This window comes from Salarias fasciatus (assembly GCF_902148845.1).
Source record: "Salarias fasciatus chromosome 23 unlocalized genomic scaffold, fSalaFa1.1 super_scaffold_20, whole genome shotgun sequence".
NCBI lineage: Eukaryota > Metazoa > Chordata > Actinopteri > Blenniiformes > Blenniidae > Salarias > Salarias fasciatus.
In genome coordinates, this window is record NW_021941230.1 from 11,742,480 (window position 1) to 11,764,855 (window position 22,376).

At 48.6% G+C, this 22,376-nt stretch overlaps 5 protein-coding genes across 9 annotated transcripts; 4 read left to right on the top strand and 1 right to left on the bottom strand.

Moving 5' to 3' along the window:
* The first annotated feature begins 3,948 nt into the window (after nucleotides 1–3,948).
* Nucleotides 3,949–6,636, top strand: LOC115383637 (claudin-10-like). Its single transcript, XM_030085769.1, has 5 exons — nucleotides 3,949–4,168; nucleotides 5,544–5,705; nucleotides 5,781–5,862; nucleotides 5,931–6,038; nucleotides 6,501–6,636. The coding sequence occupies exons 1-5, from the start codon at nucleotides 3,949–3,951 to the stop codon at nucleotides 6,634–6,636; spliced, it is 708 nt and encodes a 235-aa protein (XP_029941629.1).
* A 2,120-nt stretch (nucleotides 6,637–8,756) lies between these two features.
* LOC115383758 (claudin-10-like) lies at nucleotides 8,757–10,629 on the top strand. Its single transcript, XM_030085930.1, has 5 exons — nucleotides 8,757–9,104; nucleotides 9,181–9,342; nucleotides 9,705–9,786; nucleotides 9,864–9,977; nucleotides 10,092–10,629. The coding sequence occupies exons 1-5, from the start codon at nucleotides 8,873–8,875 to the stop codon at nucleotides 10,486–10,488; spliced, it is 987 nt and encodes a 328-aa protein (XP_029941790.1). The 5' UTR covers nucleotides 8,757–8,872; the 3' UTR covers nucleotides 10,489–10,629.
* Nucleotides 10,630–10,651: 22 nt separating this feature from the next.
* On the top strand, nucleotides 10,652–12,600 carry LOC115383759 (claudin-10-like). 2 transcript variants are annotated; one of them, XM_030085931.1, is made up of 6 exons: nucleotides 10,652–10,880; nucleotides 11,281–11,424; nucleotides 11,516–11,677; nucleotides 11,771–11,858; nucleotides 11,946–12,053; nucleotides 12,127–12,600. In XM_030085931.1, the coding sequence occupies exons 1-6, from the start codon at nucleotides 10,789–10,791 to the stop codon at nucleotides 12,334–12,336; spliced, it is 804 nt and encodes a 267-aa protein (XP_029941791.1). In that variant the 5' UTR covers nucleotides 10,652–10,788; the 3' UTR covers nucleotides 12,337–12,600. The 2 variants fall into 2 exon arrangements, with proteins under 2 accessions (XP_029941791.1, XP_029941792.1); XM_030085932.1 differs by having other exon boundaries at nucleotides 10,663–10,880; nucleotides 11,281–11,420; nucleotides 12,127–12,308.
* A 530-nt stretch (nucleotides 12,601–13,130) lies between these two features.
* Nucleotides 13,131–15,010, top strand: cldn10d (claudin 10d). Its single transcript, XM_030085933.1, has 5 exons — nucleotides 13,131–13,494; nucleotides 13,753–13,914; nucleotides 13,987–14,068; nucleotides 14,144–14,251; nucleotides 14,337–15,010. Exons 1-5 carry the CDS (start codon nucleotides 13,263–13,265, stop codon nucleotides 14,527–14,529), a joined length of 777 nt encoding a protein of 258 aa, XP_029941793.1. The 5' UTR covers nucleotides 13,131–13,262; the 3' UTR covers nucleotides 14,530–15,010.
* Nucleotides 15,011–15,104: 94 nt separating this feature from the next.
* Nucleotides 15,105–21,938, bottom strand: dzip1 (DAZ interacting zinc finger protein 1). Of its 4 annotated transcripts, XM_030085922.1 has the most exons (19): nucleotides 21,844–21,938; nucleotides 21,235–21,393; nucleotides 20,583–21,155; nucleotides 19,225–19,309; nucleotides 19,012–19,127; nucleotides 18,774–18,932; nucleotides 18,507–18,641; nucleotides 18,370–18,432; nucleotides 18,161–18,277; nucleotides 18,010–18,052; nucleotides 17,869–17,919; nucleotides 17,724–17,783; nucleotides 17,335–17,531; nucleotides 17,068–17,254; nucleotides 16,829–16,979; nucleotides 16,522–16,742; nucleotides 15,764–15,885; nucleotides 15,540–15,672; nucleotides 15,105–15,441 (listed from the first exon to the last, which is right to left on the bottom strand). In XM_030085922.1, exons 2-19 carry the CDS (start codon nucleotides 21,235–21,237, stop codon nucleotides 15,338–15,340), a joined length of 2,520 nt encoding a protein of 839 aa, XP_029941782.1. In that variant the 5' UTR covers nucleotides 21,238–21,393; nucleotides 21,844–21,938; the 3' UTR covers nucleotides 15,105–15,337. The 4 variants fall into 4 exon arrangements, with proteins under 4 accessions (XP_029941782.1, XP_029941783.1, XP_029941780.1 ...); XM_030085923.1 differs by lacking the exon at nucleotides 17,724–17,783; XM_030085920.1 differs by having other exon boundaries at nucleotides 17,335–17,783.
* Nucleotides 21,939–22,376: the final 438 nt, after the last annotated feature.

The window sequence follows — 22,376 nt, forward strand, 5'->3', positions numbered from 1 at the left end:
TCCATATATAAACAATAAAACATGCAAGCACATTTTATAGCTGCACACACAAGATAAGTGTTTTTTTCCTTTTTAATGTTTTCATCCAAAAAACTAATTTAAAAAATCATCCTTAGCAGCCTTTATGGCTGACGTGAACAAATCTTCCAGCATAATCATACATTTGATAACTGCATTATTTTGCATGTAATAAGTGGTTGTATTTTTAACATGTGCGTCAGAAAGCATTAATGATCATTCTGTTTTAGCCTGCTTGTGCCACACAAGAGGATTTCAAACTGTCACTCCTGGGAAATAACATCTTTTTCCTTAAAAAGTCTCAATGATATTTATTTCTTAGTGTATCTCTGAAAAGATTGCCTGTCTTCTTGTGTTATGACAACTCATCACACATATTTGAGTTACACATTACCATGCAATTCATGTTTCTGACCTGCAGAAGGAAATGTACAAGTCCCTAAATGGTCACTGGGTGACAATAAAAGGGGTTAATTATAAACAGGATGCGCACGGTGAAGTTATTTGTTTTGAATGTTATTTTTCTGACATGAGAAGTAACATATATTTAAATTTAAATAAATAAAAATGGCAGATATTTGTGCAAATAACACTCTCAAAATGTGTTCAAAAATCTGATTTAAGGTACTTTTGCTTCTAATGAACTGCTTTTCGTTATGTGTATGTATGCTAAAGCTGAATATTGATGCACTTCAAATAAAGCTTATTATGAATAACATTATTGACTATTTGCCAATACTTTTCAGCCATAGAAACAGTAATATATTAATTAGAGAGGCCTGCCAAATTAAATATAACTAAGTACAAATACATCCAAACCCCACCAATTGGGATGCAAAACAACCACCGTTATCAGTGACAACAAATGAGTACAAACAGCATTGAGTTCTTCGAAAATCTAAGAAATACGGTTAAATAGCTCCAAAAACAGAAAAATCAATCACAAAACAACAAAGAAGGATCACAAATATACCCATAAAATTCCCTAAAACACCACAGTAGGAGAGGAAAAATGAGATTGTTGAATCGTTTCATTACAAAACAGGCTGTCGTGTCTGAATCAGCCCAGATTTAATCTGTGTAGCAGGATCAAAGTGAAATCCCAGTGACTCATTTCTGTAATCTTATCATCAATGGTGGGAAAGGTGAGCAGTTCCTCCTGTCAGAGTCTGTCCTGGATAGCAGAGAAAATGTGTCAATGTCTGTTTGTATGAGGGCAAGGTTTGTTCCTGAGAGCAGAAGAAGCTGAAAAAGTCTCCTCTGATCTCTTCCAGACACAATTAGAATCTCCTCGCCGCACGTGTTCAGGCATGAAAAGCTCCTCAAGGAAACTGGGAGAAATCCAGTCACATGCCGGCAAGGTAAACTATTTATGTTGACACTGACAGTCCAACGATAACAAACCACAGGGGTCGTGAACCTGAACTTTGCACGTGAGCTTTAACGGTGATGCTATCTGGCTCTGCCTGGAAAGAGGGCGGAGGCGGGACAGAGGCCAGCAGGGACGGGTCGTAACGCTCCCCCCCTTTCTCATTGTCTCACCGCCGTCTCTGATTCCTTCCCGGCTTTCAGAGAGCGCGGTCGGGGGTGGGTTCTGGTTCGTCTGTCATGTTTGCGGAGAGGGAAGTGAGCACACGTCGTGCTGATATGGTGGCAAAAGAAACACTGATGTTGAACTTTTTTTTTTTTTGGGTGGGAGGAAAGATCCTGAACAAGCCGCCGGGTTCGGTGAGAGCTGACAGATCCTGAGATGAAGGCGATACTTCAAATGAGAGTGTAATGAAGGGCATGAGCAGAATGTGTGGGAGTGGGAGGCCCTGATTACAGTTTGAATCCACGGTAGATCGACTTTGGCGAGGCGAGTGTGGCGTCGGAGCGTGCGACGCATTAGACCATGTCTGGAACAAGCAGATGAAGAGTCGACACAATGTAGAATTGATTCCCATATTTATTCTGGGTTCTCCAACCAAGTGGAGAACTCGGGAGTTTCTCAAAATGAATTAAAGGAAACGAATTATCTTTCTTTTTACTCAATCGGAGTCGAGAACAGAACCAAAGAACTGAATCTACAGCCGAGGCCAAAACTTTTGAGCAAGTCAAACAAATAATGGACTGAAAAGATTCATAAACATCTCAATCAAGATGTGAGCTTTGACTTCCTGAACAGCATGGAGTCTGCAGACACTCGTGGTTTCATACAGGTCATGTACAATCCTGAGAAAACGGCGGCGGTCGGTGCTGGGTTCCCCTCCAGCTGAAGGGTTTATCACACCCACCATCTCAATGAGAGCGTCTCACCAGCAGGTCGGTTCAGATAACAGCCGGGAGCAGCTGCTTCAGTTTCATTAGCAGCTTGACACGCTCAGGATGGTCTCCCACGTTGCCCGGCAACAGCAGCCACACAAACGCACCTTCTGCTGTCCTGAGGTTTACCTAACGACGCAGCGAACTCCTGGGATTCCCTCTACGCTCTCTCTCCTCGCTCCAGGAGCTCGGAGACTTTCCAAAGTCAGCCGATCGGGCGCGTTCTTGGTAACTCGTCGTGCATCTCCAAGCACAGATCAGACATTCCTGCCAGGATGGGTCACCCTGACCCACGCTCTCTTTTCAGACGTTCTTGCCCCGGCTTTTGAAAGCCCCCCCAACCTCCACCCCCACCCCCGCCCCTCTCGGTTTTACCCACAGCTTCGCTCAAAGTTCAATCCCATTGTTCAGAGTTCCTCCGTCCACTTACTCACACTCCGATTAGCTCGTTGCACATTTCTCCGTCTCTCAGCAACAGAGTCCCCGTCTGCCACTCAGCTGCACGGTGGGTGTAGCGGCTCGCTCTCTCACCTCACGGGACGAGGTTTGATTCCCCAGATATGGACCATTTCTAGAAGCTCTGAAAGTATGATAGACAACCCCACTATAGCATAAGAGGGTTTTTTTGTATTCTTTTAAGTCCCATGTTTAGCACTTTTGTGTCTTTCTGCTCATTTTTTTTGCTGCTGTTTTTGTGGATGTTGGTATGCACTGAGCTAATGGTCGACATCTGTTGAAAATGGCATCTTTTGGTTAGATTTATGACAAAAGCATAATTTAAATTGTGATAAACCACAACAAACGAACACAGGAATAATAAATGCATAGACATAGCCGTACATAAGTCAACGGTTTGACTTACCTAAAGGGGATACCTGCAGCAAGCTGATTGGATGAATAGTGATGGCATTAAAAGGGTAAAAATTATAAAGAAAACTTCAACTTTTCCACAGAAAGTAACTTCAAATGTGTTATTGTACCGATTCAGTGAACAGACATTAGCATCAAAGCTAAGCTGAGGAAAACCACAAAAAAACACCATTTTTCAACATGATTAACTTGCTTCGGATGCGGAAAATGACTTAATAGAAATCAGTTTAGGATCAATTAAAAAGTTGCAGATGGCTTTTGGTTTAGCAGAAAATCTGCAAAGAAAGGAGGTGATTTAATTTTTAGAGCGATCAAGGAGCAAATATTAGTTTAATGTGACACTAATTCTCAAAGATGTCATCCAGAAACAGAGGACACTGGAATTTTGGATGGATTTGTCTTTTCTGCCACTTGGTGGAGCTCCGATGCTGCAGAAGGAGATTCTGTCAGTCCAGATCCAGACAAGCTGCAGTCATTCTGGACTTGTGACAAAGTGAAATGATGAAAACTCTTCATTCACGCTCTTATCTCTGGTTTTTAATCGGCCCTCTCTGTCGCCTCCAGACTTCCTGTAGATCCCCTTGCAGACCCCGTGCAGAGTGACGACCCCCCTCCTCCTCCTCCACCACAGAGCATCTTGGGGCCGGAAGGAGCAGGTGGAGCAGCTGACGCAGCAGGTCCGGCCCTCCTGGCCCTCCCGCCCGCCGGCCCTCCACAGGGAGTCCCAGTCCAGACCTCCGACCCAACAGGGGCAGGATGGGCAACATGGCGACGGAGATCGTGGCCTTCCTCCTCACCGTGTCCGGGTGGATCCTGGTGTCGTCCACCCTGCCCACGGACTACTGGAAGGTGTCCTCTGTGGACGGGACGGTCATCACCACGGCGACCTTCTGGTCCAACCTGTGGAAGACGTGCGTGACCGACTCCACGGGGGTCTCCAACTGCAAGGACTTCCCCTCGATGCTGGCTCTGGACGGTGAGTCCACGTCTTTCTTTGTTTGATTGTTGGAAAATCTTTGGAAAGTCATCAAACTGATTCGCCTGCTGATTTTGGATGAATAAGCACCATTGTAAGAAAAAAAAAATGCATTTGGAACTTGATATGTCCTTGTCGGACTGTTTTTAAAAGCCATTTAAAGGCCGTAAGAAGAGGCTAATGTGTCCTAAAGAGGCAACGTGAGAAAGTCACGCAGTCGTACAGAGGTCACTTCCACCGCTCGCTGGACACAAACAGTCCAGGATGCACCCAAAACTCCTCGAAGCACAGATCAGCTCCGACACCGGAGACAGATGGAAGTGACAAATGTTCTCAGACGTGCTTTATTTTATGGAGAGCCTCACTTCCACAACAGTTTTAAGAAAGACAATCTCCAACTCGGGACGCTGTTGTTAAAACTCGTCACAGCTCCATGTCAGTGTGAGGCACTACAGATTATAAAGTCACAGCACACATCAGGAAGTTGGAGCAGGGTCAAGTGAAAACTCAAACTTGCAATAAGTGGCTGGAAATGGGAGAACAGCTCTTAAAACGAACAACATGCCTCAAACGCATGTCAAAAAGGGTAAAACAGCTGAAGAGGTTCAACAGCTAGAAATGACAGAATGTAGTAAAACCAGCTGAAAAATGCTAAAATTGTCTAAATAAATACCAGCTAAAAAATTAAACAGAAAATGTTTGAAGGGAATTACAAAACAGCAAAATTATTCAACTCATTTAAATACAATGGCTGAAAATTAAATTAAACTAGTTAAAACATCTAAATGCTAAAAGTGGCTTCAAATAGTCTAAATTTCTAAAACTGCTAAAACCATTAGAAAAATCTAAAACTGCTAAATGGTTAGCCAGCTATACTACAGTTACTGAAATGACTGAAAATCCATTAGAAATACATACAAATTGGATAAAACAGGTGAAATTGCTAAGATGACAAAAACTAATTGACTTAAATGGCTAAAAATTAAAAAAAAAAAAAAATAGATTGAAAAAGTAAAACTGCAAAATGGATAAAAAAAAAACATATGAAATCCATGAAAAGAAAAAAAAAATGTTAAAATTTGCCGAGAGAGAAGGAAAGCCCGTTAAAATATCTAAAGCTGCTAAAAATAGCTACATTGCTAAATCAGCCATTTGAACACACAGGCTGTGGGATTGATTTCAAAGGTTATTTTTGCTTCTTCAGATGAGTCTTATTTGGTACAAGATGACTGAAAAAGTCTTTTTCCAAAGTTTTAATGATTATGATTACTTGATTCTGTCTCCAGGTGTTTTTTTTTGTTTGGTTGTTTTTTTTTTTTTTAAGGGTTTTAAAGGGTTATTTTTTTAAAGGGTTCTCTGTGTATCCTGTCCGAAGCGTACATCCAGGTGTGTCGGGGCCTGATGATCGCCGCCGTGTGCCTGGGCTTCTTCGGCGCCATCCTGGCCCTGGTGGGGATGAAGTGCACCAAGATCGGCGGCTCGGAGACCGCCAAAGCTCGTCTGACCGTGCTGTCGGGCTTCCACTTCATCCTCAGCGGTAAAACGCGGAGTTTGATTTCACTGGACCAAAACCGAGTTGCTGTAAATGAACCGTGGCGGTTTGTTCCTGCAGGCCTCTGCTGCATGACCGCCTGCTCCATATACGCTCACAGGATCACCACGGACTTCTTCGACCCCCTCTTCGTGGCGCAGAAGTACGCAAACGCGACGGAGGTGACTGTGGCGAGGAAGTGTCCGAGGTAAACGTTGTGTCGTCCGGCAGGTTCGAGCTGGGAGCGGCTCTCTTCATCGGCTGGGCCGGATCGGTCCTCTGCATCCTGGGCGGACTCGTCTTCTGCCTCTCGCTGTCCGAAAGCTTCGGCGGCAGGCAAGTGGCTCCGAAAAGCGCTAATGGATCAGACAATTGAAGTAATGAGTCCAACAAGCCTCCGCCGCGCACCAATCTCTCTCAGCATCTTGTCGGGTAATTGCAGAACATACCGGGTAAATTGTACCATAGTTATTTTTGATTAGTCCGCAGAGCTGAATGTTTTCTTTGTTCCAGGGACCCTCTGGAGGGAAAAGTCACCTTGACTTGGGGGGGTAGCTATAGGGAGGTGTTGCACCAGGCGGGCAAAGACAGGCAGCAGCAGTTCAAGCTCAGTGAATCGGTCCGATACGTCGAGAGAGCGGCAGTCACATTCTACCCTCAAGTGAAGGATCTCAAGTCATTGATTTTAGTCGCTAGCTTTAGCTTAGCTGTTAGCATTGTGCGAGTCATTCAAAAGGACATCAGGTGGAAGGAAGACGCTCTACAGTCTGCACGTTAACGCTCATCTCTTCTGTTTCCCGCTTCCAGGGCGGGATACTCCTACAGCGGCGCCGCGTCGTTCGTGACCGCGCACAACAAACCGAGCAAGAACGCCAACGGCCTGCGGAAGGAACCCGGAGAGCCGCCGAGACAGTTTGGACGAAACGCTTACGTGTGAAATTGGACTGCGAGAAGTTTCTTCTCCGGTCGAATGAACTTATTTTCCTGATCTTTCCTGGAAATGGCCACCTGTGTGACAGTTTACATGTTGACTGACTCGTGGGCCTTGTGTTTTTCATAGCGAGGCAGGAAATTTGATTTGGCAGAACACAGCGCCCAAAGTCTCCGGTCACCTTCAGCAAGCCGGACTCACACTGGATCCGTTTCATAACCTTCTGTTTTCACACATAACTTCTTTTATTCACCAGCTTCTTCTTCTTTTTCCTTACATCCCCACTATCTTCATGATCAAGTCTCATAAAGCAGCTTTGTCTCCTCAGGATCTTCCCAAAATGTTGCTTCATGACTGATTAAAGGCTGTAGAAGCAAAAACCAGACGTCGCTTTCATGAATTCAACGAGTGCCTTTCTTCATTGCACCTTTCTAATATTGACATAGACGTTTCACTTCTGCTTCCGTCCGGGATGGAGGAACTTTTCAAAAAGGGTCACTGGGTGCACTAGTGGGGTCGCATCTGCCACAGAGATGGTTATGTAGATCTGGACGGCCGACCGGACGGAGGTTTCCCCTCCTATCAGCCATCCATCTCCACCTGGAAATTACCATCAACAGGAACCCCGGACCTCTCGGCCCACCGGTTTGATACCTGAACCAGCAGGCAGAGAGCAGTCGCCTCGTGCTTTCTGCTCCCTGGCGTCCGTAAACAAAGTGTCAGGTGTCCCATCCCTTCAAGAACGGCGGCATAGTGGTGTCTGAAGCCTGCAATTACAATAATTCTCCCAAAAGCACTAAAAACCAAACAAAGGTGTGCTTTTTTTCATTAGGAACTGAACAGCAGGTGGCAGCAAGCCCCACAGAAACACAGAACAGTCAAAACTAACTGGCTAATGAAGCAGCATTAGCATGAAACCAAATTGTGAGAGAAGCAGGGGTAGAAAAGATAAAATTCAGTGTTAGTATGCCAGAACAGAAACTAAGAGAAACGCTGGGTGGACTGTTGTGTAATTCAAAGATTAACAGTAAGTGGAGTTTCACAGAATGATCATGAGAGATTATTGACAGGCCAGTTCACTAAAATTAGTGTTGAAACTGTGCACGTTGATATTGTGGTGACAATAAATAAGCAGTACTCGGTGGGGAATTTGCATTTTTCTGAGGTGGGAATTCCGAGAACGTGAGTAAACTGGAACGCCGCCTCAGCTGGGATCGGTTCGAGCCTGAAGGCCGCCCTCAGCCGGTGACTTCGTCCTAATCCGACGGGAACAAAGAGGGGCTCTTTCATCACGGCCCCCATCACTCCTTCAGCCCTCATTACCTGAGATTCAGGCCTAATTAGACGAGCACAGAGACGATTATGGAGGCTTTAATAACCATCACAGCCAAAGCAGATTAGGTGGGAACGGCGAAGATATTACATATTTCAGAGCAGGTGGAGGGCTGATGGAGGCCAGGTACGCAGAAAGGTCAACGGTCTGGATTTAAACTGTTCTTCAGTAAAAATCTCTCAATGAAACAGAATACAGATAAGGGGGCGAAACTTGACAAACTGCCTCTGATGTTGTATTTCTGACTTTTAATCAAATATTACGCTGTCAGCTGTTTGGCAGCGTCTTTTCTGCCAGTCATGTTTGACGTTTCCATTTTTGCAAGTGATTTTAGCTGTTTTACATTTTTGAAGCCATTTAAAAACATTTCTTTGACATTTAAAAACTTTTTTTTTTTTTTTTTGCTGTTTTAGAACTTCATATTCTTAAAAAAACTATTTTAACAAATTTATTGGTTTATCCGTTTTATTTACTGCTTAAAAATAAACACTTCTTCTCAAAGGAATGTCTTAACATTTCAACCTATTTTTTTTCTGAATTTTGTCACTTTAGGAAAATTTTTTTTTTTAATGTTTTCATTAATTTGGGGTAATTTGACTTTATATTTAAAGTTTTATAAAACAGTCTGGTCATTGAAGAAACCCGAGGTGGAGCCGGCGGAGGTGGTTTGATTGGGGTGATATGATCAGATATGAAATCATCGGTAATGTGAGACCTGCACTGAGGTGTGCTCTCATGGGAACCACAGTGTTTGCTGACTCTCACCCACATGTGCAGGGAGCAGGTGAAAACACCTCCACACGTCTATCTTCTACCCATCGCTCACTCGTTCTCTCCCTCCGCTGAGAAGAGCCACCGGAGGTTTAGTTCTGGATTATTTTCTTATTCTTTAACTTCCACTTCCCGGGGATGAAGATCCGAGTGATCCAGATCTGGGGCTTCCTGATGACGGTGCTGGGCTGGATCTTCGTGGCTTGCACCATGGCCATGGAGGGCTGGAAGATCACCTCCATCGGGGGCATGGGCGGCTCGTCCATCATCAAGGTGGCGTGGTACTGGTCCAGCCTGTGGAGGTCCTGCTTCACAGACTCCACGGCCGTCAGTAACTGCTACGACTACCCCGTGCTCTGGTCCGTGGAGGGTAAGTTCTCGCCTCCTGGTGCAATTCGGACCGCGTCCGCTCCGCCTGAGGCTCTTCATGTCCCTCTGGGCTGCAGGACACATCCAGATCGTGCGCGGCCTGCTGATGGCGGCGCTCTCCCTGGGCATGCTGGGCTTCGTGCTCAGCCTGCTGGGCATGGAGTGCACCTTCATCGGGGGGAAAGACCCGTCCAAGTACAGGAAGATCTACGCTGGGGGGTGGTGCCACATCGTCAGCGGTAAATGTCGACTCTTCACACCAGGAAGGTCAACAAAAACCAGCATCATGTCACGTGTCTGACATTCGCTGTGCACAACGTGGCTTTAGCTTTCCTGCTAAAAAACACAAGTTTATCCTCACTTTCTTTATTTAGGATCTGTTGTCAAAGTGATTTTTTTTTTTCTTTAATAACGTGCAATATGAAATCTTCTGTCTTCCCAGCATTAATAACTTCTGAAAACTTAAGGTTTAGCTTTGATGCTAATGCTAGTTTGCTCGGAAGAGGAATCAGTTTCTTTCTCGCCGTTAGATCTCTTTGATATACCGTCTTTAAGCACTGTGATCCACAGGAAGAAGCACAGTAACTTCATCCTGTTACAGGTTTGCTGTCCACATGTGGGTACGCCGTTTACGCACAGCATGTCTCAGTAGAATATTTCACCCCCGACTTCGACGGACTCACGTGAGTAAACGCCGGTCGCTTCCCCTGGTTTCTGCAGAAGTCCCCCGGGACAGGGTTCAAACCTGCCGCCCTCACAGGTACGACCTGGGCACGCCGCTCTTCCTGGGCTGGGTGGGCTCGGCCTTCCAATCCACCGGCGGGTTCTTCTATCTGTGGTCGGTGTGCACGCCGCTCTGCGGGGGCCAGACCACGTGAGTCCACTGGAATCGTCTCTTTGAACTTTCAACGTTTTCAAAAAGTCTTCTTAACCCGAGTCTCTCTCTCTCTCTCTCTCTCTCTCTCTCTCTCTCTCTCTCTCTCTTCAGGGTGATCAACATCAGAGAGCTGCAAGACCCCGAACAGAGCAAGTCCACCACAGCTCTGTCGGCCGTGTCGGAGATCACATCGAAGACCAAACTCTCCTCCGTCTCCGAGCTGTCGTCTCGCTCCGACCGCTCCGACGTATCGGACATCTCCTCGAAGACGGGGCGCACATCCAAGTCGGGTCGCTCTTCCAAGAGTGGACGGACCGCCAGATCAGCGAGGTCTGCAGGGTCCACGTCTGAATCGGGGTCCGAGTCGCAGTCCGCGCTCTCCTCCAGCGTTTCCACCTTGTCGGATCTGAGGAGCGGCGGCGGCGGCGGCAGCAGTCGGACGGTGTCGTCACTGTCGGGCAGCTCCAGGAGTGAAACCACTCCCTTCATCAAAAACTCCTACATCTAAACATTTATTTTGAAATTTGCCTTTACACTGTTTTGATTGAAAGTGTTTTTTGTTTCTTGAATGTGTTTAAACTGGACCTCAAACCAATGCCTCATCAAATGCCAGCACCTGGTCACCTTTTAACAGCAAATAAAAGTCCGCCTGTTGACTGTAAACAGCGTCTGCTTCGTCATTCTTCAAACTTCCACTCACAGACTCACGCTCTGCCGTCTGTTTTCTTGACTCACATGTGGAATACTTTCTTCACAAAGAAAGAAACAGTTCACTGTTTTACCACTCCAGACGGAGCAGGTCGACGCCATGTGGACGGGTCCGGCTCAGATTGTGGGTCTGCTGCTCTACATAGTGGACTGGGGCTTGGTGGGCTGCACCCTCGGCATGGACCGCTGGAGGCAAGGCAATGTTTCTAAGTGTCTTTTTGTTCCCAAGTAAACTATTATTATTATAGCAACTAATCACAACTATGAGAAGTGAACTTTTTGGGGGGGAAATGGTGGTGATACTTTTAGCAGCTTGTTGAAAATCAATAACGTGGGGATTTAAGCTGATCTGGTTGCACATGATAAATTAAGAGAGATATTTCTGGCTCTTTAGACAAGAGTAAATACTGTGGTTAGAAGAGTTTATTAGTTTTCTGATTAAGACTGTTTCTTCTTGATGGATTGATCTTGTCATTCCAAGACTTTTTGTGTTCTCTGATAGTTTCGAAATGTCATAAACAAAGTCAAAACAGGAAGGTGCATAAATGGAGGAAACACTGAATCCCCACGATGCTTCCTTCATGTGATGCAGGGTGGCCCAGCCAGGGGGTCGGGGGGGCTCCTCTGTGGTGGCGACGGCCTGGTACTGGTCCGACCTGTGGAGGGACTGCTACGAGGACTCCACTGCTGTGGTGAACTGCGTAGACTTTGGGGTTCTGTGGACGGTGAAACGTGGGTAAACCGCTGCTCTTGAGCATTAGCCTTAGATATAATCACTGATGATATTGAATTCTGAGGGTGACCTGTGTGTGTTTTCGCACCGCCAGCCTACGTCCAGGCAGCCAGGGGTCTCCTGCTGACCGGCCTCGTCCTCGGCTTGGTGGGAACCGTGCTCACATTCTTCGGTATGGACTGCACCCGAATCGGCGGGGACGCAAAAACGAAGCACGGGACTCTATTAGCGGCGTGTGCTTTCCAGCTGGTTGGCTGTGAGTGTGATCCGTGTACCTTGACTCTCTGACGCCTCTCACCACCCTAATGCTTCGTTTCCCACGTGTCATCGAATTTTTTTTCGCATGCAGGCGTTTCGGCCATGGCTGCCTATTGTTTATACATAAGTACAGTGGCCGCGGCGATTTTACACAGCAGAGCAGATCCGTCGGAACTGAGGTACCCCGCGAGTCCAACAGCCCTCATTCTTTAAATAAGAGAACGTGAGCAACAGGCGCCTCCGCCGTGTCTCTGTTCCCCCCTCAGCTACGAGCTGGGACCACCCCTGTACGTGGGCCTGGTGGGGAGCGTCCTCGTCCTGCTGGGATGTGGAATTCAATGCGCGGCCGCGCGCAGCGCCAAGCAGCCAAACAGGTTCCTCAACAAAATTCCGCCGTGCGTCCGAGAGGACGGACACAGACTTTCTGACCGGACTTTCTTCTCACAGGAGAGACGGCCGGAGGACAGGAGGGTCAGAGAAGCTGGACGTGGACGCAAAAAGATGGAGAGCCACTTCGTACAGGATGGCTTCAGTTGTGGTTGTTTGACCTTCAGAGCTGCTTCAGTCATCTCAACATTAACTCGCCGATTCTGGTCAAAGAGAATTTCAATAAAGCAGGACTCATGCTTCTTTATACTCCTCATGATTTGTCCTTGAAAAACACTTTTAATTCACACTTCATGGAACTGACTGATGCTTTTAATTTGAAAACTTTGATAAATGTGACAAAAAGTAACATATTTAATCAAAATACAAACTAAGCAAGTCTGAAAAGAAGCACATTAGGGGCACATTTAGCAACGTCTAGTGAAAATACATCCCGTTAGGTCAACATTTCTGAGCTCTAAGCTTCATTAAATATTTGCCACTTCGTTTGCTTCAGCCGTTTTTCCACAGATTTAATTATAAATTAAGCATCAACGATTTATATGTAGTTTCTGTTCTGACTAATTCAGTTTTTCAGTTTCAAGTGTTTGCTCGAAAAATAAGACAAAATTAAAGAACTTGGCTTGCTTGTTGTTTAGACTCAAACACTGAGCTCTGCAGCTCACCCCAGAAATGCGTCCATCTCCATTCACGGCTCACGGAAAGCACCGATAAACAAGATCAGATTACACCTGTGTGACAGAACAGAGAACGTGACTTTCATTCCTTATATAACTGTCTCCATGAAGTCTTACAAAAAAAAAAAAACACTTCACGTGCGGTGAATCAGTCATTTAAAAATATTAAAAACAAACATTTTCACTAAGAAATTTAAGACCAGATTAGTCTACAGTGGCTTTTTAAATGCTGCTTTTTGGGAAAGTGATCGGGTAAATTCTAAATACAGTCTAACGGACGCCTAAAGATGAATCCTCTTTAAAATATGAGAGTTAAAAATACTCTTTCCAGACTAATTTAGGGTCTGAGGGCGTAAGTTCAGTGTTTGACCAAAAGCAGAGGGAGGATGAGGGCTGCTGACTGCACAAAACCATCTCCAGATAAGACGAGACGGAGCGACTGCCGCTCCGCCAGCGGCTCAGTCTCGCTTCCCACGGTTTCCCCTGCCGGCTGCAGCAGGCTGAGGACCGGAGCTCACCATGAAGTACCGCACGGTGGTGATGTACCTGGAGATCGGCTGCTTCGTGTCCTGCCTCTGCGGCTGGATCCTGGTGTGCTCCACGCTGCCCACCGAGTACTGGACCTTCTCCGAGGTGGGCAGCATCGTGCTCACCACGTCCAACTACTACTCCAACCTGTGGAGGGACTGCATCTCCGACACCACGGGGGTGTCCGACTGCAAGGACTACCCCTCCATGCTGGCACTGCCCGGTAAGACGACCAGCGCTTGTGAATACAGGTCGACGGCGGTCGAGGAGTGATTATGTTGGAGAGGGTCAAGGTCTCGATGGGGCTCAGGAAGTGGTTCAGACTGTTAAGTAGTTTGGATTAAAAGGATGGAGAAGTGTTTAAGACAAGAAATATTGAGGGTTAGGGGGTCAAGAAGGGGGTCCCGACGTTGTGTTTGGTAATTGTGACACAGCAAATATCGAAACGGTCAATTGGACAGTTGTCCCCGCTCCTCTGCAGCGTTCCTGCACGCCTGCAGGGCGCTGGCGGTCTGCGCCGTCATCACCGGCTTCTTCGGAGGCGTCCTCGCCCTGGTGGGGATGAAATGCACCAAAATCGGCGGCTCGGAGATCGCCAACGCCAGGGTGACGTTTGCCGGCGGCCTGACCTACCTGGCTTCAGGTAAATCTGCTTCTACCTCCTGTTATTGCTGGAACTTGAAGTTGGTGCTGAGCGTGCGGACCTTTCCGGTAGGATTCTGCGGGATGATCACGTACTCCTGGTGGGCCAACAAAGTCATCACGGAGTTCTTGGATCCGAATTTCAGGGCACAGAAGTGAGTCCTCAGAACACTGAGAAGGGATGGAGCTCGATGTGAAGAAGAGTAGAAACACTTTCTTGGTTGTTTTAGATTTGAACTCGGCGCGGCGGTTTTCGTCGGCTGGGGAGGCTCCATTCTTCTCATCTGCGGCGGGGCGGTGATGACTTACTTCTCAGGAAAAGAAGGGCTGCCGTCCAGGTGAACCCCCCCAACTGAACCTCTCCTCTTCCACGTTCCTAAATACTCTCACTTTTTCTAACACACGTTTCTGAATCTCCCATAGTTCCTTGGACGGGCCACGGAGACCGGCTACCTACGCCACCGCCCGCAGCAGACGGACCTACATGCGGCCGGCCACGTCGTCCAGAGTCACCCTGGTCCCGCCGCTGTTCTACCAGGGCAGGAAGAGCCGGGGGACCAGAACGGCGACGACGACCAGAACTGGGAGAACCTTCATGAGGGACAGCTTCGTGTGACTCAAATCTGTCACGACCGGAGCCGAGGTGGCCCGCTGCAGTCTCATCTTCGACCGTCGGGCCATGAACTTTGATTAAGAATGCAGTTTTCTCTTGTATAAACTTTGATCACCACGTCTGTTAGGATAAAAGTGAGCTAACCAGTTAGCATCAGGGAAGCTCTTCCAGCCTGAGAACTTGTAAATATTTGTTTACAAACACTTTAACCACTTCAATTAATGTTTCTGGGGAAATATTAACATGAAACCCCAGTCGCTCCAGTCCTTTCTCTCAAAAACTTTCATGACATTATATCTTTTTTTTTTTTTTGGAACATTCAGTGAATTGCTGGGTTTTTCTCTATAAAAGTGACTCGAAATGACTGTTTGAATTGAGCTGTTTTATAATCACATCCATTTCCTGCTCAATACTTCAGGAAACTGTTTAAGATTGAATTACTCTATAAATAAAGTTTTCATCAAAATTACTGTTCCCACTTTTCCATCTCTGCTGCTTCATTTGTTTTCCCGCTGTGTGACTGCATGACCAAACAAACGGCACGAATGCACTCGTGCGCGTCATTTCAAGTATGGATTTCTTTTATTGCTTGTATAAATATTTTCTATACAAAGTCTCTGCTGGCTTTCTATAAAATGTGGCGTACAAAATTTGACACAAACGATGCTCGGTACCATAGGCAGTACCTCGTGAGGAGTTGAGTGATAAGAGTGCGCGGGCGTTACTGCTGAGGTAAACTAGGCCTTATTAATTCCCTTTCTGGAGTGTTGCTGGTGTCTGTCTCGCACTGGCTGAGGTCACCCGGTGGGCTCTAGTATTTGCCGGGTCTATTGCTGGCGTCGTCCGAGTCGCTGATGTCGCTCAGGGAGCACAGGCTGCTCTTCAGGGTGCTTCCGGTCCCGGCTTCAGTCAGACCTGCAGGAAGAACACACACACACACACACCCCTCAGTCTTCATGTTCCCAAGGACAGCAAACAAATCAGGGAATCGAGGGGCGCCGATGGCGACTGACCGGATCTGGGGGCCTTTCCCGTGGAGGTTCCCCACACGCTGGTGCTGGGAGAGTCCAGGCTCTTCCTCAGGGGTCCCGGTTTGTCCTCCAAGGAGGAGACCACCCAGTCGCTGCTCTCCTCCAGGTCTGTGTACTGAAAACCACAGACACACCGAGTCACTGCCTGGAGGACTCTCGAGCTGTGTGATCCGACAGGAGGCCTGGTTTACAGGCGTCGGTCTCACCGTGAGCTCCTGGACCTCGTCCTTCTTCTCAGGCAGGATGCTGACGCCCCCTGCTGGCTTCTTCAGCACTCGCTCCGCAAACTGCTTCTCCATTTTTCTGGCCAGGTCGTTGATTCTGTTCTCTGCAACACACACAAACACTAGATGTTAAAAATCGGCTGTGCAAAAAAAAAACAAAAAAAAAAAAAAATCCGGCATTGGTTTTAACACCTGTAACTATTGAACACAGACTAAATATTTTGATGAGCAGAGGTGTTTATTTATACATATATCTGATCACGACATACAGAGCTGCAAGGATTACTGGAGGAAATCAAGTAATTCAATTAGAAAAAATACTGGAGCCAATTCTTTTTTTGGACATGAAGACTTCTCTGATCTGCTTCTTCGTGCTCTCAAGAACCTCTGAGCTCTCGTGCTTTGTTTTGAGCTCCTGAAGTCTGTCAAGCTGTTACTGGAAGACAAACAGAAGGGCGGCCCTCGGCTACATGACTCACGGTGGCTTTTAAATCCGGGATTTCCTGATGATCTCTTCCCTCATTTGAAACAAACTGAATCTAGGGCTGCAGGGAAAATGAAAAAAAGCTACCTGACCCAATGCAAAGTCTTGGTTTGTTGTTTGTGTATTTTTCATTTAAAAACAGTTTAATTCGGGAAAAACAAAAATAGATTCTTGTAAAACTGTATCCACAAACAGGTGTCCAGATGTTAAACAGGATGCAGTAAGGCTGAAGTCACTATCTGGATCGAGTGCTGACCTTTCCCGGGGTTCCTCCTCTCCAGGTTGCCGTTCTGGTCTCTGTAGCGGCCGAGCTGCTGGGGGTCGATCTCCTGCAGCTCGCTGACGTCGGACCACCCGTCGTCGTCGTCGCTCTGCTTCCTGCTGACCGCCGCCTGCCTGGGGCCGCCTCGGCTCCCTCGGACCTGCCGCGACGCGGGTCGGTCCTCGGACTCCTCGTCAGAGCTGAACGGCGGCGTCCTGAACACACACATCACACACATCACACGGTTTTCCCTTGGGCCTCAGCTGGGCCGGCAGCTCCGTGAAGCCAGCTGCTCTCGTACTTGGCGGGGATCCTCAGAGCGGCGGTGTTGGGCGTGGACGTCTTGGGCGGGGTGCTGGCGGTCTTGGTCCTGGGGGCCGGCTGGGGGGTCTTTGGCTGTTTGGCTGCTGGTCTGGAGGGCAGGCTGCTGGAGCGAGGGCGGATCTGCAGCACTGAGACACAGGGCGGAAGTACAGATCTTAAAAACAACAGAAAGATTTTAACAAGACGGAGTGAAGTGGACGCTCGCCAAACAGTCACCTTGGACCTGACGCCTGGCGGTGGGATCGCTGCCCTTCGTCTGAGCGCTCAGCTTCTTCTCCACGGCGCTGCGGATCTCCTCCCGCTGACGCCAGTAATCCGGCATCTCCTTCGCCACAGTCTCCCGCTTCAGCTTCACCTTGTCCCGGACCGAGGCCAGATCCTTGCTCTTCAGGGCGCTCTGATCCTGGCGCACAAGAGGAGGACAATTACCGCAAGCGAACCTTCCAGTAGCACTGATGTGCTGAGCAGCAGTGTGAAACTCACCGGCCTGACTCCCAGGCTCTCCAGCCTCCGAGTCACAGCCTCCTCCAGCTCTGGACGCATCTCCCTCTTGATGTTGGGGTTGGTTTTCAGCGCGTTGCGGCTGCTGCTGCTGCTGCGGCTGCTCGGCCTCTGCTTCTTCTCCGGCGCCGCCTCGGCCTTCCTCTCCGCGGGCCTCCGCTCAGACACGCTGCTGGAGTCTGTGGAGGACAGCCGGCGGTGAGGAGCGGGACGGCGGGAGGCGGAGCGCCGCGGGCTCAAACCACGACATGCACGAGCCTGGCGGATGAGGAGCACGTCTACCACGCCATGAACGGACATCGAAAGCACCACGGGAGACTTCCCTGCACTGCATGCAGCAGCGGCGGCATGCAGCGGAGCGTTTGTTTTACCTCTGTCCTCCTCTGACAGCTCCTGTATAGGATCCAGCTTTAGAGCAGAGACTGGCTCCTCTGAGTAGGGACAGCACACCAGGTCAGCCCGGGCCCCACATGCACTGCAGCGCTCGCTTCTCCGAGGCCGGACGCCGCTACTCACCAAGCACCACTCGCTTCTGCTTGGGCTCCGGAGGCGGGGCGTTGACCACCACTGCAAATCCGCACATGGGAGAAGCTCAGGACGGGGAATTTCACAGCTTTTCTCCAGATACGTGAAGCAGAACAGAACGGCGAAACGTACCGGGCACTTGTGTGACTTCAGCCTTTGAGGAGATGCTCTTTATCTGGACGAGAGGAGAACGCTGTTAACCGTCAAAGCTGGTCGGAGTGAGATGGGTGTGTGTGTGTGTGTGTGTGTGTGTGTGTGTGTGTGTGTGTGTGTGAGAGCAGACCTGGTCCCTCTGAGCTCGGACAGTCTGCTCCTTCTCCTGCAGCTTCCTCATCATCTCCTGGCTTCGCTCCTGCTGCTCCAACACCGACGAGCGCATCCGGTTCAGCTCGCCGTGCAGCTGGATGGAAAAGGCGGGAGAATGAACAGCGGCTCCGCCGGAACCGGCGGCGGCGGCGGCGCGCTGAGGTGAGGACCGACGCCGAGCCCTACCTCGATCTTTTCAGACTCGTGCTGAGATTTCATCTCCTGCAGCCTGGATTCCCATTTCCTGTTCTGAGAGAGAAGGTCCGCGGGGCGTCAGGACGCTTTAAACCCGGTGCGGAGAGTTCTCGGTGCTCTGAACCGACCTGCTTGTTCATCAGGAGCTGCAGCTTGTGGATCTGCTCGTCTCTGTGGCTGTCCACGTCCCTCTCGGGCTGCGAGGGAGCCGAGCCGAGCGACTTCTCCTTCTCCTGCCTCACCGACTGGCTCTGACTCACTTCCTGTCAATGAATGACACCGGGAGCCAAACATCAGGCTGCTGTTCGGGGAAGTGGTGGCCTTGTGGCTTTGGGCCAATTCGGTAAAGAAATTTCCCCAAGATATATGAAGAGTGTATTAGTTGAGTTCAGTACGTTGAGAGCTTGGATGTTGCGACTGTACAGGAACTCCATCTCCTTGCGCATGCCGTCCCGGCTGTCTTCGATCTTGCGATCCATGCGGGCCATTTCCTCGGCCTTGAAGCGGTCCAGCTCCCTCAGCAGGTCCTTGTGCATGGACTGCTGCTCCTTCTCCTGAAAGCAGCCAGCCAGTCAATCGCTGGAGAGAGTCGCCTCATCTGGGTGTGGCCGGCCACCTCGCCCTCCTCCGTACCTGAGCTGCCTTGGCCTGCAGCGCCTGCTGCTGCTGGACGACCTGCTCCTTCAGGCTGCTGATCTCAGACTTGAGGCTGTCGATCTGGGACTTCTTCTCGCTGTCGGACCGCAGCTCTGCACAGAGAGCAGGGGGAAAAAAAAAAAAAAGCAGACAGCCTCAGTCACGGTGTTAAAAGACGCGGAACGCTGCAGATTCTTCCGGCCGGCTTACGGGCGTCGAACTCGTCGGGGTGCCGACGCTGCACGTGGTTCTGGAGGAAAGAGGAGTTCATGAAGGTTTTTTCGCAGTGCAGACACTGAAAGAGAGAGAAAACAACGCAACAATGACGCAAGACGACCAACTTTAACATGACATCAGTCTCCAAAGCATGTTTCACCTTCAAACTGAAGCTAGCAAAACGTCTGAACGAGTATTTATGGGCCAGATATTTTACCTAGAACTGTAACTCGTAAAGCATCAATGAGATCGACTCAAAGATTAAAGCTGATTTGTATTTTGCATAGATAATTTTTAGGTATTAGGGCATGCTATCTGATTGTTTTTGCTTGTTGAACCGCAATAAATACTCACATACTTTGATATTTGACAGGGAAAAAAAAGCTAATCAAAAATAAAAATATACATCTCACCATGAAATCTGATTACTTTTCACAAGTGAGGGTAAAATTAAGTAAAACTCAAATTTGACCATGTGTCAAATAACGTCAAACAGGGCTTGTTACTGGGTGATGTCTATTTTCACTAAAAATGAGCAACACTAAAATCAGATCTCGACATTCTGAATGAATATCTGATTAAATCTGAGCGTGACGATCCTGTGAAGGTTGAAACTCACTGTGTGAATACCAGAGCCATTCGGCTCCAGGCTGACAGGCGGCGCGGCTGATGTTGATTTGAAGAGCTGCAGCATCACACGCTACATTTACCGCCTCTCCTCTCTGTGCCCGGGACTTCATTCAATGTTAAAGCTGCTGTTATAGACACTCGCTGTGGGTGTGAGTGTGCGTGTGTGTGTTAGTGAGTGTGTGTGTGTGTGTGTGTGTGTGTGTGTGCAGCACACAGCAAATGCCAAAGGTCCTCCGAGGACTCCATCAATTATTCAACCTGCCATGTTTAGCTAGCCGCACACCTAGCAACCGCGTGCTCTCATGACACTCTAACTGTTCCCATGGCAACCGCCTGGCCAGGTCAGCTGTAGCGTACATGGGGTGGGGGGTGGGGGGGGGGGGGGGGGTGTTTGATTAGGGCTATAAATAACCTGCTGGGGGTTGAGCCGTGGTACCTGGCAGGCGCCTCCTTTTTGTAAGTGGATTGAGAAAAAAAAAGGACTAATTGCCACAAAATGACGCCATCTGCTCAGCAGATTTAAATCCTTTTCATCCGGCTTATTATAATCGCGGCTGTGGTGAGTTTCAGACCAGGTGGAGGGTCTGTTTTTGAATGAAAGGATCACATTCCTTCTCTTGATGCGAAGCGCACAAAGCTGGAGGCGTGAACAGATCCAGGGAACAATGAGGAGAGGGGCCCGGCGGAGGACGGGAGGGGGTGGGGGTGACTGTCGGCGTTACCTTGTGGCTGATGATCCGCGGTGCGAGCAGGGACTGCTGCGTGCGGATGACCTTCTTGCGCTGCTTGAGCTCGGCCATGAGCGCCTTCGCCTTCTCCTCCTGCCCCCTCTGCCGTTCCAGCAGCTCGTCTCGCTCCCGGCCGGCCGCCGCCAGCCTCTCCTCGGCCGCCCGCAGGTTGAGCGCCAGGAACTCCTGGCAGTGCAGGAGCCACTCCACGGTGAGCTGCGCCAGCCGCAGCAGCTTGACCAGCGCGGGGTCCACGGGGCCCTGGCAGCGAGGGCAGCGCTCGCCCTCCAGGCTGCAGAACGTCACGGTGCCGACGTGCTCCTGCAGGGCGTCCACGTCCAGCTGGCTCACCACCAGGTCCACGTCCACCGCGTTGATGCGCCGCCAGTCCACGCTCTCCCGCCGCGGGCGGAACTTGAAGGGGATCCCGGCGGCGGCGGCAGCGGCGGCCGAGTTGTTCCCGCTGGATGGAGTCATCACGCTGAGAGGAGAATTCAGGAGGGAGGGGATCCCCGCCGAGGAGTGGGTGTCACTGCTGAGAGGGTAGTACACTCCGTCCTGAAACGGCTGGAAGGAGAAAGGTTAAAAACAAATCCTCATCTGGGTGATTTATGGAGCTGGAGATGTCCCCGCGCAGCTTCCTTACCATCTCCCACCCTGATCGGTGGTCTCCTCCTCCTCTCCTCCTCCTCTCTGCAGCTCAAAGAGACACGCGGGGCTGGGCGTCCGCAGCGTTACCATGGAGACCGCAGTAAGCGTCCCCACGGGAGGGGAATGTTGTGAAAACACAGTGACAAATGTGTCCCTGCAGAGAGACAGAGACACACACAGAAACATATATATATAAGTATATATTGAGGGCAGACACAGAAAGGAGACAATCAGACGGCTTAAAACCTGATCCGACTCTCTCGTGAGGCGTCCACGTCTCCGTGCTCACACGCTTAATCCGCCCGCATCGTGTTTCTCTCTCTTTCTCCCTCTTTCTCTTCACAAACAATAAGCGCACACGTTCAGTCGTCTTCAGACATCTCACACCCTCATTTAACTCCGGCTCGAACGCAAAAAACGAAGCCCTTGAAGCTCTCGAAGCTTTCCCGTGCCGAGCTAACGGACGCCGTTTTTTTTTTTTTAGTTGACGTAAAATGAAAAGAAAAAAAAAAAACTTTAACACATCGTTTAAAATACACCGTAAAGTACTTCAACTGAGCAGTAAGGGGTTGTTAAGGAGTAAATCTAGAGATAAGTAGCTTACAGAAGGGCTTTGGTGGATGTTTTGGAGGTTTTCGGAGAGTTTTTCTGTCGAAGCTTCACAAGTCCACATTCCAAAATCTGAAAAGAATCTCCACCATAAAGTGTCGTAATTTTTACCAACCACTTCCGGTAACTTCCTTCAAAATATAATTTCACACGGCGAAAACATGATGATTTTCACATAAATTCTACAATTTTTAACACATATCTATGTTTCTTTTGGATTTAAAATAATATAATAAACATGTTCAGAATGGTCAGTCATCAGATTGAAACTAAATCCGCCACTTATATTTGAAAAGGCAAATACCGGAAGTACATAGACTTCATTTATTTAGCAGAATATTCTCCACAATAAAACACGACGTTTGAAATGCTATTTTTTTCTTTTCATTTGTTTTTCTATAATTTCATTTCAACGATAATATTTAACTAATTTATTTTTTCAACAAAAATCCACTGTGCAATTTGAACTGTAAGAAAAAAGAAAGAAATATAATAATGAAGTGCTTTGACGTACACAGTAATTAGTAA

Bases quoted from the DNA above. Each gene is read 5' to 3' on its own strand.
- LOC115383758 (XM_030085930.1), top strand. From the start codon at position 8,873: ATGAAGATCCGAGTGATCCAGATCTGGGGCTTCCTGATGACGGTGCTG. The intron at 9,343-9,704 runs GTAAATGTCGAC...ATCCTGTTACAG, and splicing joins GTGGTGCCACATCGTCAGCG to GTTTGCTGTCCACATGTGGG. The intron at 9,978-10,091 runs GTGAGTCCACTG...CTCTCTCTTCAG, and splicing joins CTCTGCGGGGGCCAGACCAC to GGTGATCAACATCAGAGAGC.
- cldn10d (XM_030085933.1), top strand. From the start codon at position 13,263: ATGAAGTACCGCACGGTGGTGATGTACCTGGAGATCGGCTGCTTCGTG. The intron at 14,069-14,143 runs GTGAGTCCTCAG...TGGTTGTTTTAG, and splicing joins CCGAATTTCAGGGCACAGAA to ATTTGAACTCGGCGCGGCGG. The intron at 14,252-14,336 runs GTGAACCCCCCC...AATCTCCCATAG, and splicing joins AAAGAAGGGCTGCCGTCCAG to TTCCTTGGACGGGCCACGGA.
- LOC115383637 (XM_030085769.1), top strand. From the start codon at position 3,949: ATGGGCAACATGGCGACGGAGATCGTGGCCTTCCTCCTCACCGTGTCC. The intron at 4,169-5,543 runs GTGAGTCCACGT...TCCTGTCCGAAG, and splicing joins CTCGATGCTGGCTCTGGACG to CGTACATCCAGGTGTGTCGG. The intron at 5,706-5,780 runs GTAAAACGCGGA...TTGTTCCTGCAG, and splicing joins CTTCCACTTCATCCTCAGCG to GCCTCTGCTGCATGACCGCC.
- dzip1 (XM_030085920.1), bottom strand. The intron at 18,053-18,160 runs GTCTGCTCTCAC...CCTCTCGTCCAG, and splicing joins TCCGAGCTCAGAGGGACCAG to ATAAAGAGCATCTCCTCAAA. The intron at 15,673-15,763 runs GTGAGACCGACG...TGTGGTTTTCAG, and splicing joins ACGAGGTCCAGGAGCTCACG to TACACAGACCTGGAGGAGAG.
- LOC115383759 (XM_030085931.1), top strand. From the start codon at position 10,789: ATGTGGACGGGTCCGGCTCAGATTGTGGGTCTGCTGCTCTACATAGTG. The intron at 11,859-11,945 runs GTACCCCGCGAG...TTCCCCCCTCAG, and splicing joins GCAGATCCGTCGGAACTGAG to CTACGAGCTGGGACCACCCC. The intron at 12,054-12,126 runs GTTCCTCAACAA...TTCTTCTCACAG, and splicing joins AGCGCCAAGCAGCCAAACAG to GAGAGACGGCCGGAGGACAG.